The 14,347-nt window shown below is 39.6% G+C and overlaps 1 protein-coding gene across 1 annotated transcript in view; it reads left to right on the top strand.

Annotated features, from left to right (window-relative positions):
* The window catches only part of MICAL2 (microtubule associated monooxygenase, calponin and LIM domain containing 2), a 140,120-nt gene that overhangs the window by 118,518 nt on the left and 7,255 nt on the right, over positions 1-14,347 (top strand). Inside the window, exons 31-33 of the mRNA XM_069857565.1 lie at positions 6,775-6,869; positions 8,650-8,742; positions 10,681-10,774. Coding sequence (XP_069713666.1) covers positions 6,775-6,869; positions 8,650-8,742; positions 10,681-10,774 — 282 coding nt within the window. The remainder of the gene's footprint in view (positions 1-6,774; positions 6,870-8,649; positions 8,743-10,680; positions 10,775-14,347) is intronic.

Below are 14,347 nucleotides of genomic sequence, written 5' to 3'. Positions count from 1 at the left end.
AGTGACAGAACTGCAGACATACTTCTGGGAGCTTTGCAGTGTCATTAATATCCCCTTGTTGTTTTATTTCAGAGCAGATAGCACCTTTTTGACCTACTCTGACCTATTTGTGAGTCTATTTGGGCAGTGATTAAAAGCATCAATTTTCATGTTTGCTTGCAAGACCAAGGTTAGTATTAAAATTGCAGATGAGTCTAAGAAGTATTGATGTCAGACAAAGCAATCTGAGTAATCTGAGCATAGGCTCAGAAAGAATTAAGCGCAGCACTGTTTCAGGTATAAAATATGAGGTATGAGAGCTGCACCCACCTGTCTGAAGTACTACATGCTCTGAGGAAGATATACAGTATACCAGACTTGATCTGAAGTTTATTGAAATTGATAGAATTACCCCAGCTCTCATTCCTGAATGTTTTTATTGGATTCTTGGCGCATCTTTTATCTAAAAACTTGCAAAAGCAGGCATACTCACTGAGCCAGAGGATGCTAAAGACTGCACTGAAGCCGCAGAGAGTTGCTAGCGTTCACATTTGTCACACTATGATCTCAGACAGGAGACTTTTTCTGAGTCAGTACCTAGTCATCACCCTTCAACTAAGCCAAGTCAACTTGCTTTTAATGAGATGTATTATAATAATCAGTATATTGTGGTCCTACTAAAATGGGAAAAGTTCTTGTTAGATTGGAATAATACTATACTTTATTTTAAATATTTTGGGGAAATGTGCTTGTTTAATGTGTTGCATTCCTCTGCTGTGCAAGTCAAAAGAGAAATTATTAAATTATAATAAATTATTGAATATAGGAATTGCACAGTCTGTTCAGAAGGGAAATATGCAGCTTTGATCTAGCAATTCGCCGCATAATCATCTTCAACTCAACATTGCAGCTCTCTGAACATTTTCAAATATTCATGTTTGAATGAATCAAACTGGTAAAGGTCCAAATCCTGGTTGGCTCCCTAAAATGTCATTTCTGTCTCTCATTGGTATTTGATTGAAGTCCATACTTGGCTAACTTCAGTTGTGAACTGATGATGAATTTTAGCCCACATCACATGTCATTATTTTTGTCTCTCTTGAAATTTACCATGAGTCTCAGAAAGCGTCTTTTCTTTAGAGGAAAAAAATCATCCCAGCACCTTGCACAAACCAGTTTAATGAAACACTTTCTTGTACTCCTCTTGGCTCTTTGCAGTAGGACTTTTCCATCCCATTTGAGGCCAGGCAACTTATGTGCAAGTATGGTTTCTCTTAAATTATGCGTGTTTTCTCCCTCAATGTGTTGTTGGCTTGTGGAGCCAAAGAATGAACTGGGTGACAAAAGCCCATGGGCTTCATATTAAACTCGGCAAGCTAATTGAAGAGAAATACACTGAGGACTAATCGAATGCTTAGAAACCACCTGCAATTTAGAAAGCTCCAACTGAAACATGCTTTAAACTGGGCGAGTGTTAAGGGGAGGAATTGCACATGACTGGTGCCTATATCATTCCTTTAGACATCCACTGCCAAGGACAAACTAGTGGGATCTTCAGTTGCACTCTACACAACTTGTAATGGGGCTTCATGCACTGATTTCAGCGAGAAATTGATTTAGGAAAAAAATCAAATCCTATCTAAGCTTGTAGCATATACAAATGTCCCCAGACAGCCACACTGGATTTTCTAGGTGCAATTCCATATTCTTTTTTCTTTGCTGCACAAATATTTTGGAGACTTTTGTCCTTTGATAACTCCTTTGGTTTCCAAAGTTAAAAACAAAGAAGCCCAAAACTTAATCAATAAAATCAATCAATCAATCGGATGCCTATCTGATGCCTATCTTGGCCTACCTGCACTTTTGAAATAAAACAAAATAATTCCAAAGTGCAGTGTTAGTTACAGATACTAAAAATTATACCACAGAAAAACAACAGTAAAAAGAGAGCTAAGCCAGGTAGTGTGAAAGAGTTGCAGTCAGCTGGGTGTTTGTAACGAGGTGCAGTAGTCAATCCAGGGTTTAGGTTACTTCTGGTTTATGGATAGACTTTCTGAAGACCAGCCCATGAAAGTGCTTGATTATTGGCAGATATTTGGGACTTGGGAGTTGCTTCTTGATAGTGATGGAGACGTGAAAGGGATATTTCGGTCCCTGACAGAGTAGGAATCATGCCATAACATCTTTAGAATTTTCCCTTAGATGAGATGAGAAGAATTATAACTCAGTTTGTGACTGTGAGTTGTTTACAAGGCTCACTTCATTAAGCAGAACAACCAATTCAGCTAAACAGATTAGATGTGTTATGAACTCACTTTGCTGGTTTTGTGCACTTTTAGATTGAAAAGAGAATGCTTGCAAATATTTCAGGTTCATATACAGTTCCCATGACTGCATTTTTGTACCACTGAAAGTATGTGTATTTGCAATCTTCTTGTCAGCTAGGGCACTGTTATCTCACTGATTTCATATTTTAGAAGGGGAACAGGGTCACTACAAGATTAAATTATGTGCATAAGACCACACGAGCAACCTGTGGAGAAGCAGGGTTGTGAAGCCAAATAGCCAAGCCCACTCTTGATTCTACTGGCCGTTCTTCTCATCTCCCGCTCCATGGAAATTTCCATCTGGTTCGGGACACCAGTGCCCCATGAGATATGTGTAGCTTTGCCTATCTTTTTTGTAAAACACTGAAGTACTTAAAATGGTCGTGATTAACTCCAGTGACCTTATAAAAATATGCAATCTTGGACGCTCAAAGAGGAAGCCAACAGATTAATATAAACTTATATTATAAAAAGAGTTCCTGCTCCAAGACTTTCTGTGTATTTAGACTACAGCCATTACTGTGACACAAAAACCCAGGAAAGGGAGGTGAGCTGTGACATGCAGAGTGACAGCAGTGGTGGTTTTCCCTATAAATCTCCAGAAAAATCAGTAGGGTTCCGACGTCTAACAGATGGTATCACCTTCTTAACCTTTTCATATGACACCTCCCTCTCTGCTTAGGCGACTTCAAGTTTCCTAGGAGAACCAGTACCTTAAATTTATATGTTAAAGGAGGGATTCTCAAAAGCACTGGACTTTGGTCCTTCTGAATACAGTGAGGATTTTACCACTGAAGACATTCAATAGCAGTATGCGTAGGCAAAGTGTCTTTGAAACCCACCCTTGGATTACCAAGCTGTAAAGAACTGGCCATGGGTTGGCGTTTTAATTTTATAGAAGTAGTTTTTCTTACCTCTTACAACATGCATATGTGAGGATGCCAAGTCCCAATATCAAGAATTGGAGGTTTTATCCAACTTTGTACTTTGAAGCGTATTCTGTAACAGTGCCAGATTCAACAACAATTAATAAGAACCTTAATATCCAGTTTCCTGTGACTTGACAGCTGTTAATCAGGTAAGCTGGAAAGGTCTCTTGACCAAACTCCTAGTGGCTACTGCAAGGTAGAAATCAAGAACAGATTCCTAAGGATTTCAGAAATACTTGTTCCTTTCTCCTTTATCATTAAGAACTAAAACTACAGCTGACCATTCTTAGTGATCCAAAGTTGTACTAGCTGGGGAGGAAAAGCTCTAGTAGAACATAAGAAAATTTGGAAGTTAGGGAGGCACTAGAGTACTTAAGAAATATGTAATGAATAACTACCATTTTGAAGGAATGAGATGGCTGGAAAGAGAAAGTTCACATCTACAAGAGTTGAGTTAATATTTGGAATGGTTTTGAGATCTTTTCCGTAGCTATCGAGCTTTAATGCTTGACACATTTGGAGAAGGCCAATTATTACTACCTAGCTTTACTATCACAGTTCTAAGTTTTAGATTTAAATGACCTTGTAAGTGCAGAATTCTCTAATTTGAACATTTTTATATGTGAACTCCTTGTCCAAATCATCACAGCTGGTGGCTCAGTTCTGCCTATCCCACTCCTTTGGAGATGGTAAAGATTAATGCTCAGTCATCTATAGTAGAACATACAGATGCTATAATACAGAAGAGTGGAGCTTGGAGAGGTGAGGTGTTTGGTTTTTTTTCAAAAATAGAATAAACTTCTGGTATTTTTTCTAGCTCTGTACAAAGCAAGTTCATTCAGTGAGGTAATTTCTTTCTATGCTTGTTACAGTAGTCTTGAAGTTGAAATTTGCATCTAAGATACATTTTAGAGCATGGTCTCTCCCACAAAGAAATAGCCAGAGAAAAATAATTGAGCACTGAGTGGCTGCCCTTTTAATGTTGAAAGAAGTGTGCTGTTCCACTGTTTCTGTATCGCTGGACTGTGGCAGGGACGTATCTGGGAGCCAAAAACCTGTATTCTCATCCCAATTCTGTTACTATCTGCTGTGTGTTTCTGGGTACCTCCTTGGAGTGAAGCAGTCCATGCTTCAATTATCCACATTATGTTAGCAGAGAAGTTCAGTGCTGCGAAACGTATATGCAATAAATGTGACAGAGACCATAACTGTCAATACAAACACTTAGGTCCATCAGGTGCCTCATCACTGAGTGGTTTCACGTGGTCCTTTGTCCCATAGGCTGCTTGAGTGGACATGATGAAGGAAGTTGCTGAGAGAAGTCGGGTGGCTGTTGTCTCACAGGGCTGTGGGTACAATATCCCTTGAAAGGCTGATCTGTTATGGAGCAATCTAAATGGCTTTTCTCTGCAGAGCAAGGTGCAAATACTTGGCTCTTCATAGCAGATAGGCATTGGGAGGACTGTGGATATTATGAATCTATTCTGTTCACAGACATCAGCCTCCTCATGCTTCCAAGATAGCCCTTGGAAGTCCTTGTGGAAGTCCTTGACTGTCTTTTGTCCCAAAAAGGCAAACAGCTCCCGAGCCACACCTCCAAGGAGAAGGCAGGTGGCCTTGTGTTACAGCAGGCTGCGTTTCCTCTAGACCTTGTGAAGCTTTTAAAATTATTAATATCACTCAAAGAGGAGGACACGGGGAAGAAGTCATTTATTCCCACAGCTGAGAGAAGAAAGAGAGCGTGTAATTGCCTGTGTTCCCATCCCTGCCAGGTGGTAAGGTTTGCCATTTGTGTATTATGGAATTTGATTTCACTAGTGGCGTGACTGCAGGGTAGTTACTGCAAACTTTTTGGTTGCATGGTGAAAAGCAAGGTAAGAGAGTTTACTCCTCTAAAGAAATATTAACGGTGATACACCCATGCCTTCCTCTATCTTGTGCACTGGGATGGGCTTTACAGATGATTGTCCCCTCCTGGGGCAGAGATGGGGCACAGCTAGAGTTACACTCTTGTCCGCAGAGCATGGGGCAGTGCATGGCACCAGTGGGACCCAAGAGGTCGTGAGCCATAGGAGAGTTCCCAGCAAGCAGGAGATGTGTCCCTCCACGAAATACCGTGAGGCGAGGAGGTATGGGGTAGCAGCCTGGGCAATTCTGGAGCAGGGCAATCACATGGGAGGCTGGAGATCCACCTGGAATTTCTACCAGAGCTATTGCACCTCCTACTGCCCAAGCACCTGTCCTGCAAAAGGAGGGCAGGACCCAAGCCTACTCCGTTGGAATCTCTGAGCTTGCAGCTTCATTGACACAAAGACTGGGTGCTTCTAAAACTGAGATTTCTGAGAAAAATCAGAATTTTTCCTCAAATTACTTGGATTTGCTTTCATTGCTTCTCCACCTGGGATGAACATGTTTCATGGATCCTGATTTTCAATTTTTTGAGACAGAATTCCTGCTTCAGGACGGGGATCCAGGATAAGGCAATGAAGAAACATTTACTCTGGAAGAATGGGAAGTGATTTCAATGTGAATAGAACTTGCACATAGAAAGCCAACTGTTACCTTGCACATATAAAGAAAAATGGCACTGTTAGCTTTAAATAATGTACATTTTCAAGATGTTGCCCAGCTGTTAACCATTAACCCTGTAGCAGGTTGAAGTGTAGAGGCAGATGTTCCAAAAGTGGTTTTATTTTCTGAAATAAAGAGAATGAAGCTATGAATTAGACAAATTACAAAGAAATTCAAATATTTACACCCAGTTGAAACAATATGCTGGAAAAACAGGCAAGATAAAATTGCTGCAATTAAATGTAATTTAATTTATAATTCTGAAAGCATGCTTCTTCCAAAGGCAGTCTTTGAGTTTTCCTTATAGAGTGCATTGTTGTGATGTATGGATTTTCCTGACTTATCATGGCATTTAAATCAACATTTCAATGATGTGATAATATTCCTAAAGCAGAAAAATAAGCGACATTTGTTTAGACATAATTAATGAAATATTTATGTTGCACGAGGCTGTGTGATAAAGCCTTGTTCTCTTAGTCCATTTGCTTCTGATTACATTTGTGATTTTTTTATATGACCAGACATTCTGACGCCAACTATTTTACACTGAGCAGATGTCATGTAGTAAAAATGGGTGCCAGATGCTACAAGCCACATAAGGGTAATTTGTTTAAGAGCTGGCTCAGACTTTTTGCATTCAATTACACTGTATAGTGAGCCTTATACAATCATTTGGGTAATATGGCTAACTTCAGATATACATTTTAGTGAATGTTGAGTGCATTCAGAACAGCATGCTACATGCAGAGTGCTCAAGCAATTAATTTATTTGTATGTAAGACCTGAAAAAAAAATATATACCCAGATAGCATTTTTAACAGGGGTCAGAAATTTAATTAATGCAGTCAGCCCAATTTCCAAATTGCTCTAGGTGCTGCTGATTAGAAATCATGGCAGGTGCAAAGTGTCTGTGTAAGTTAAAGAACAGTATCTTTTGCTTCACTGACTATTTTCTTCCTGCATTTTAGGATGTGAACATCTACCTGTCAGAAAACAAGCTACCGAGTATTCTACTTCTTCCTCTGATGATGAATTTGGATGCAAGCCTTCATTAACACACAAGGTAACCTTGACTTGGAAACCGAAAGCCATTTCCTCAGTTGCACTGTATTTAAGATTTATCATATGATTTTTGATCTGAAACACACTGCAGTTTCTCAAAGTGGGGATGGGAGCACTTTGTCAGCAGAGGTTACATTTTATGGAGAGCAAAATACATTAAAACTCTTTAATACAGATGAAAATCAATATTTCTGTTTCCTCTTTGGATCTTCAATTCCCCTAGGTTGCACCAGCGTTGACAGAGGAGGTCTTAATTTGACAAGCAGACATGTTTCACTGAAACCACTTTGAAGCTGCATTCTTAAGTGGCCTTAATATGTAGCCCAACAAGCAAATTATTGGAAAAATTAAACTAAAGAGATGCAAGTTTCCCTTGGGAAAATACAACTTCATTTGAGAGGTGTTACACGCAGATTGCATGGGAAATGCTGTTTATCCTAATCAGCATGACTGCGTGAGCTATGAAATCACACCCAGTCCCTATACACCAAAAAGGCTGGCTGCACATTGCAGCCCTAACTTGGCTCCTGTGGTTAGCAGGAGCAGTGGGACTGAAGCACCAGTGAACTCATGATACCCAGCTCTGATATGAAGAAACAGAGCTTTTGCAGCCTGCATATCTCATCAGGAATGTGTTTACTTCTTTACTGTGGAGGGAATATCAGTAAGTGGAATTAATAGTACAGGGTGGCCTTTTGATTTGTTGCCTTTGAGAGGGGGGGAAGAAAGGGAAAGCAAAGCAAGAGGCTGCTCAGTACACTGAAAAAAGAATCGAGCTGAAAGCTAAGTGGAGCTTTGAATGGAAACTCAGTTGCACAGAGGAACTGAAGTGCCACGAGGCAGAAGCACAGCAACGTGTGGTGGGACATCCCACCAGTGTCTGTGTCAGGATATGCTGAGATGTCAGAATTCATGGTTCATCTTTCCTATTACAGGAAAGACAACCTGTGGTAAGACAATATTATGGTGAATTAAATAAAGTTTAAAACAATTAGAGAAAAGAAGGGAGACATGGGAAAAAAATAGAACAGGAGCAACTCCCATTAGTTCAGGCAGCCGCAGAGACCGGCAGGACCAGGCAGTGGGGAAGGCAGCACTGCCGGGGGAGCCACCAGAAATGGGGTGAACGAGCAACTGTCACATGTGCTGTCCTGCTTTCCTGGCAGCAGTGACAGGTGCCCCAGGGAAAGGTAAAAACCTCTGTAATGCAGTAGGGAAACAGCATCGGGGAAGGTTTCATGGGGCTTCAGGTAGTGTCCTGTGATGGCTGTTTCTTTTTGATACATCCCTCTTATCACATTACAAGTGATCCAAAGTGAATTTTACTACTTAGCAGCTGCAGCAATAGGAATGTGTTGAGTTTCCTTAAACTGGTGCTTCCCACCACCAGTGCCTGGCTTCTTCCATGATCACTGCGATGCCTGCAGAAGCCGTGTGTAGTGGGAAGATGTATATGGTCAGCCTTGCTATTCAGACTTGTTTTAATTGAGAGAGACAGTTCACAGTCACTTAGGTTGCAATAAGAGCTTGTAATGTTTTAAAGTCAATGAAGATAAATGCATGAAAATTTTCCTACATGAACATTTTCATTTCAGTTAAGTTGCATGAAGCATCCTGCAGTAGCTCACGTTGCTTTAAGCAGGGGAGTTGGGTTAGACAATATCCAGAGGTCTCTCCCAGCCTCAATATTCCTGTGATTCTGGGGAACGCTTGTGGAAACCTGTAATAGCCTACTTATGCTTTGATTACCTTTATTTTTCTCTCTCTCTCCCCTTTTGTAGGCAAAAAGGACTCTCAGAAGGAGAAGGAAGCTGGAGAAGGAAACAAAGCAATTGATTAAACAAGAGGAGCTGAAGAGGCTTCACAAAGCACAGGTGAAAATGTAGCTTGCAGATGCCCCATTTGTCTCCCAAGACTGACTAGTGAGGACAGAGGCTCTGCACCTCCCCTCATTCCTCGCTGCCTACTGTGGTGACATCCACCCAAAATCTCAGGAGCAGGAAGATGTATGTGGCAAGGCCTAATGTATGTGACAGAGCCACTGTACCCCAGGACATTGTCTTAGTTTTGTAATTGTATATAAAGAACACATTTTGTGTTAGCGGGATAGTGACTGGCAATAAAAGAATACACTGAGTAGGAGAGAAAGAAATAGACTGGGGAACTAACATCAGCCCCTGAGAAGGTAAGAAACTTGGCTATTATCACCTAAGTACTACAGGAGGGTATGAAAATACAGTGGTGGGATTCGTTCTCTCTCTGCCCTAACATCAAAAGTGAATCATTTTCTTTCTTAATGATGCATCACTTCACTTTATACATGCCCTGCTATTCAGAAAGTGCTGGAAATGCCCTGGACTCTGCTCTTTTATTATTTCTGATTATAGTTCAAAGATTCTGCATGACTTGATCTCAGACTGTGTTTTCTCAGGTGTCAAAATTTTCGGGTTTGTCTATTTCACTTACCACACAAACATATCTGTATGCATATATATAGAAAAACCTTAATGGATTATGTGGCCATTAGCGTGTGTTTGTACTGCACTACAGAGCAAAGAAACCTGAGTTAGATTTAATTTCATTTAATTTCATTAATTCAGGTTGTAATCGTAATCATGATATTGTAGCGGGGAGAGTAGGCTTTTTGAAGTCAGAGTTGTCCATTACCTTCTATTGCATTATTGTAACAGGTGGATAGTTTTGGATGGAGCTACAGAACAAAGCTACAGCTTTGCTATTTCTGTACCACCATTAAATTAAAAAAAGAAAAAAAAAGAAAATTAAAAAAAAATAAAATTAATAAGCTGTTTTTCAGATGTGAATCTGAAATCTCAGCTTTAGTAGACATCACCACTTTTGAAAAAATGTATTGCTGAAAAGGAGAGAAGTTTTGTGTTTGCATCAGACAGTGGATTTTAGAAAATACTAATACTTAACCATTACTATAAAATTAAGGACAGAATAAAACCCCTGGGAAAGAACATTAGTATCCCATTTAATCCAAAATAAGAACAACTATGTTACAGTTTTTATCCAAGAATTGTAAATTATTTGAAGGTAATTAGATTCATACACACCTCCTCTTATTTTACTGCTTTGTTGAAATTATAATAAAGTCCAAGCTTTTTGAACCATTTCTTGTGTTTGTTAGGCTGTTCCTGAGTGCTTGGTATGCCCTAACACAGCCTGAAATGGGAACTGCTGAGCATCTCTCTGACAATTCCGCTTTTGAAGATGTTCCATGAGTATTATCCACAGGGCACCTCTGAAAACCTTATTTAAAAGGGGATTGACTAGTGAATGTAGAAGTCCTTCCTGAAGTGCCACTGAATTAGTTCCTGTAGCCCTTTCCTCCCTGTGTCACAATCTTGAAATATAAAAGCAAAACAAACAACAAAACCCCCATGGATAACAAAAATAGCTAGCAAAGCTTTCTAGCTGTAAACTTCCACTATTTATATAAGCTTTATTCATATAGCATCTCATAATATGTGGTTCTGAATTTTTAAGGTATTGACTCTTCGCACCTTGCAAGATACAGAAACATTATGATCTCTGCTTTACAACAGGAGAGTTAAAGTTGAGAAAAAACGAGGTTGGTTTAGTGCCTATGATACTTACCCACATAAAAATGTGGATAGGTACCTAGTGGAATTATTAAATTGCTTAGGCGCCCAATAGGCTCAATGAGTTTGCAAATCTTATGACTCCTCTGAGACCTTTCCAAGCTATTTTTCTAACCACTGAGACCATCTTTTGTCTCTGAATTTTTAAGCTCTGTCTGTAGCTTTTATATAATTACACTTTTGCAGGCAATCCAACGCCAGCTAGAAGAATTGGAGGAAAGACAAAAAGCACTGGAGATTTTTGGTGTTAAACTGGAGAGAGAACTAAGAGGAGAATCAGGTAAACTGAACAGTGTGTGGTTGGTTGGTGGTGGGTTTTTAACCTTTGTAAGAGCGGAAGGTTTTTAATGATTGTTGTAGAAATAGAGTTCAATGCAAAATCTGAAATGAAAGAGTAACTGGAAGGACAAAAATCGTTGTGTACCCTTTTCCTCAAACTCCGTTAGCTCAAAGACCTTTACACTAAATGCCGTAAATTTCTGTTGGCTATCCAAGATGTGGAATTATTTGCCTTGCTTTTGAACCTGAATCTACATTTTTCCTCCCATGCATTTAAAATCCCATCCTGAGCTTCATTTCACCTTCTGGAAGGAACTAGTGAGGATTCCAGGAGCTGTATCTCAGTTACCAAGCCATCAGCAACCTGTGCCTAGTAACAGAGTCCTTAATGACTTCTCCCAGAGTGTGAAATGCCATTAATACGATTAGAGCTGGTGGCCATGCTATAGAAACAGCAGCATGCAGGCACACAGACCTGGACTACACAGCCTTTCCCCCAGTGATAGCATAGGGATATCTTCCTGGCTCCAGTCAGAGGTAAGGTTTTCAGTCTCCTGAAACAACAGATCAAGGCACCCAGGACTGTGGTGTCCTCCTGCCAGCCCAGCCTTACCAGTGCTCCCCAGCACTCCTGGGATGAAACTGGGAAGACCCCTTGCAGAGGAATGGGACATCTGGGGGCTCCTGACAGGCTCAAAACAGGTATAAGAGTGTGAACTTCAGAGGGGACCACAGATCTGTGCTGAAAGGGCTCTGGGGAGCTGATAACCCAGTTGCAAACGTGTTTTTGCCTCTGTTTTAAAAAGCTGAGCCTCATGCCTTTGTGACAGGCAGTTGTACAATACTGAAAATGTTTTGGCACCTGCTCTTGTTATTGTCATCTTAGCTAGGCAACCTAGCACAATCTCTACACGCTGGCTTTTTTAATGCCATATTTCTTAGCAGTTACCATCCCTATTCTAACACTGAATTAATCATTTCAGCAAAACAGTGTTTGCCCAGCCTTTTATATTTATTAACTAATTTCCTATAATTAATAGTGCCAACCTATTTCAAATGTTATTTAAAAGGCTAGCATCTTTTTTCTTAATTTGAAAACATAACCTTTTATCAAATGGCATGCACCTTCCTGTTTTTGAGAAAGTTTGCTAAAAAAATTTGAGGATTTGGAGTGTTAGGGTTTTTTTCTTTACTGCTGAGTTATATAAGTGTGGTTGTGTTTTGGAAATGTCAGAAATATAGAGGGACAAGAGGTTTCTAGCTCTTGTTATAGACACCAAATACCAGGATAAATGGCCCAGAGCCACCTCTTGTTTTTGCTGTTTTGACAATCACATTTCCTAAAGAAGGCTGCCTGCCAAGAGATTGATGCTTCTCATTCTCTCCGCATCCTTAGTAATTGGATTGCCCTAATTAAGGTGAAAGTACTATTTTTTCTTCCTGTTGATTGTTTGTGTGTAGGTGGCCAGTTACAAATAGGGCACATACTGAAACGTAAGATGTTACTGTGTCAGAGTAACTCTTCTGGTGCAAAAGCATGAAGCCATACATTCCCCAGACAAAATGTGAATGCTTCCTTGCTTATAATAACATGCATGTAATGATACAAAAATCTGTGAGTTTAATATTCTGTTCAACCTTCTTAAAAATAATCAGCATTATTGTTTAATGAATGGCCAGTGTTTATTAGGTTAAGTTGTATTTAAGCAGGTCTGAGCTTGTGCAATTCAAGTGATTTAATAGGTATTATTAAGGTAATTAGAAAACGATCACAGTTCAGCAATAATATTGAGCTGCAGAGGTTGTGAATAACCAAATTTAGAGACAGGCCTGCAAACACTAGTCTTCAGTGACATTTACGCAATTCTCCTCTAATAATTCTGTAAGCCTGGGATGAATGGCCCCTTTGTTAGGGGGAGTTATTCATTAGCTCTCAACTGAATTAGAAGAGAACATGCGTGGGTGCAAAACAACTGCCATGAAGACTGATGAGCAAAACGAGGCTTTGATGATCTTCTAATTGTAGTGACAACAATTCATGCATTAAAAAAAAGAATAATAATATCAGTCCTATGAATATTTTTTCAGGCCCATTATTCCCTTTATTCTGGTTTGAAATACCAAATAATAAATCACCAATGTACCTTTGCTTTGTTTTCCACCAACGTTTGTGGAGGCTTATGGAGACATTCTGCCTACAAGAAAACAAAGAAACAAAAATCTTGAAACATGTTTTTCACTGAAATTAGCATAACCAATCAGTTGACTAAACAAATCATGAAGAGTGACAGTAAAGAAGAAAATCCATGTGGAGAGAATGTTAAGAAATCTCTCCATGTTTTGGAAGGTGAACAAATATCTGCACGTGTTGCAGCTAGTTTTTTTTTTATTTCATAACGTGTGTATTGAAGGCTTCTCATAACTTTAAACAGAGTCAAAAGAGATAAGGAATATGAGGTTTAACTGTTCCTACAAAGGAGCAAACTGATGGAGGTCCCTTTACTGTGTAACTGCAGCATGGAGGGACAGTGTAGTACCATTCCGGAGAACGAAAGATTGAATTTTTGAGAACAGTGTTCAGTAAATGCTCCTCTGCAGCCTGTCATTCCCTCAAAAGGGAAGAATATCAAAATAGTTGTGACAAATATCTGATTTTCAAGTGAGATCCAGGTTAAAGGAGACTTGGGTAAACCAGGAGGAAAGTTTTGCTTTAGCAATGCTGTAAGAAAAAGCTGGTATGATTCACAACACAAACTCAGAAATTGTTTTCCTTCTAGCCTTTAAAAGATCTGTCTTACTGTGTTACATGAAAGACATCATTGGCTTGTTCTCCCCCTGGAAGGCATAAAGCACTCCATCAAACTTAAATAACTATTAACATTATTATTGACAAACATCTGAAAAGCCCTGTGAAAAAATTCTGTCGGGTGGAACAGGAGGGAAAACAAGGGCTATTTTTATTTCCACTTTTGCTGAGGATTAAATGAGTGGCATTTTTGCAAAGTGTATTACTCTCTGCTTACCTCACTCAACCTACTACATGCAGTCTTTTATTAGAGATTTTGAAGTGTAAAGTGGAAATGTTAAAAAAGGAATATTTTTGCCTAATCAAGAAAACAGCAAACAGGGAATAGAAACCTAACTCTTCGTGTGTGTGCATACCTGCAATTGCTATGCTTTGCTGACAGTAAAATAAACCACATTTTTATGATGGCTTCTGATGGTGGCATGTGAAGACTTAAGGCTCTTAGTACAAATGCTGCATCCCTACGTTGAATCTGAGAGAAGTTACTGTGACATGTCCCAGTGCAAACTGCTCCAGCAGTCACTCTGAGATAATATTTTTTTTATCAGCACTTGCTGAACATCCCACGGGAACAAGTCCGTTACTGCCAAGCTTTAATGGAATTGGGCAGAAATTGGATCAAGATTTCTTTGCACTCTCCTGCTGCTTTATCCTTCCATTTCATAGTAACTTCAAATTAGGGTCAAATCCTGACAAGCAGATGTAGAACTACATCCAAGCCAGTGCAATACCTGTCCTCAGCATGGGGTCCACATAATTCCTCTGACA

Source organism: Phaenicophaeus curvirostris, chromosome 5, assembly GCF_032191515.1.
Source record: "Phaenicophaeus curvirostris isolate KB17595 chromosome 5, BPBGC_Pcur_1.0, whole genome shotgun sequence".
Classification (NCBI taxonomy): Eukaryota; Metazoa; Chordata; class Aves; order Cuculiformes; family Cuculidae; genus Phaenicophaeus; species Phaenicophaeus curvirostris.
Note: the sequence above shows the minus strand (reverse complement) of the source record. Positions and strands in the feature narration are given on the sequence as shown.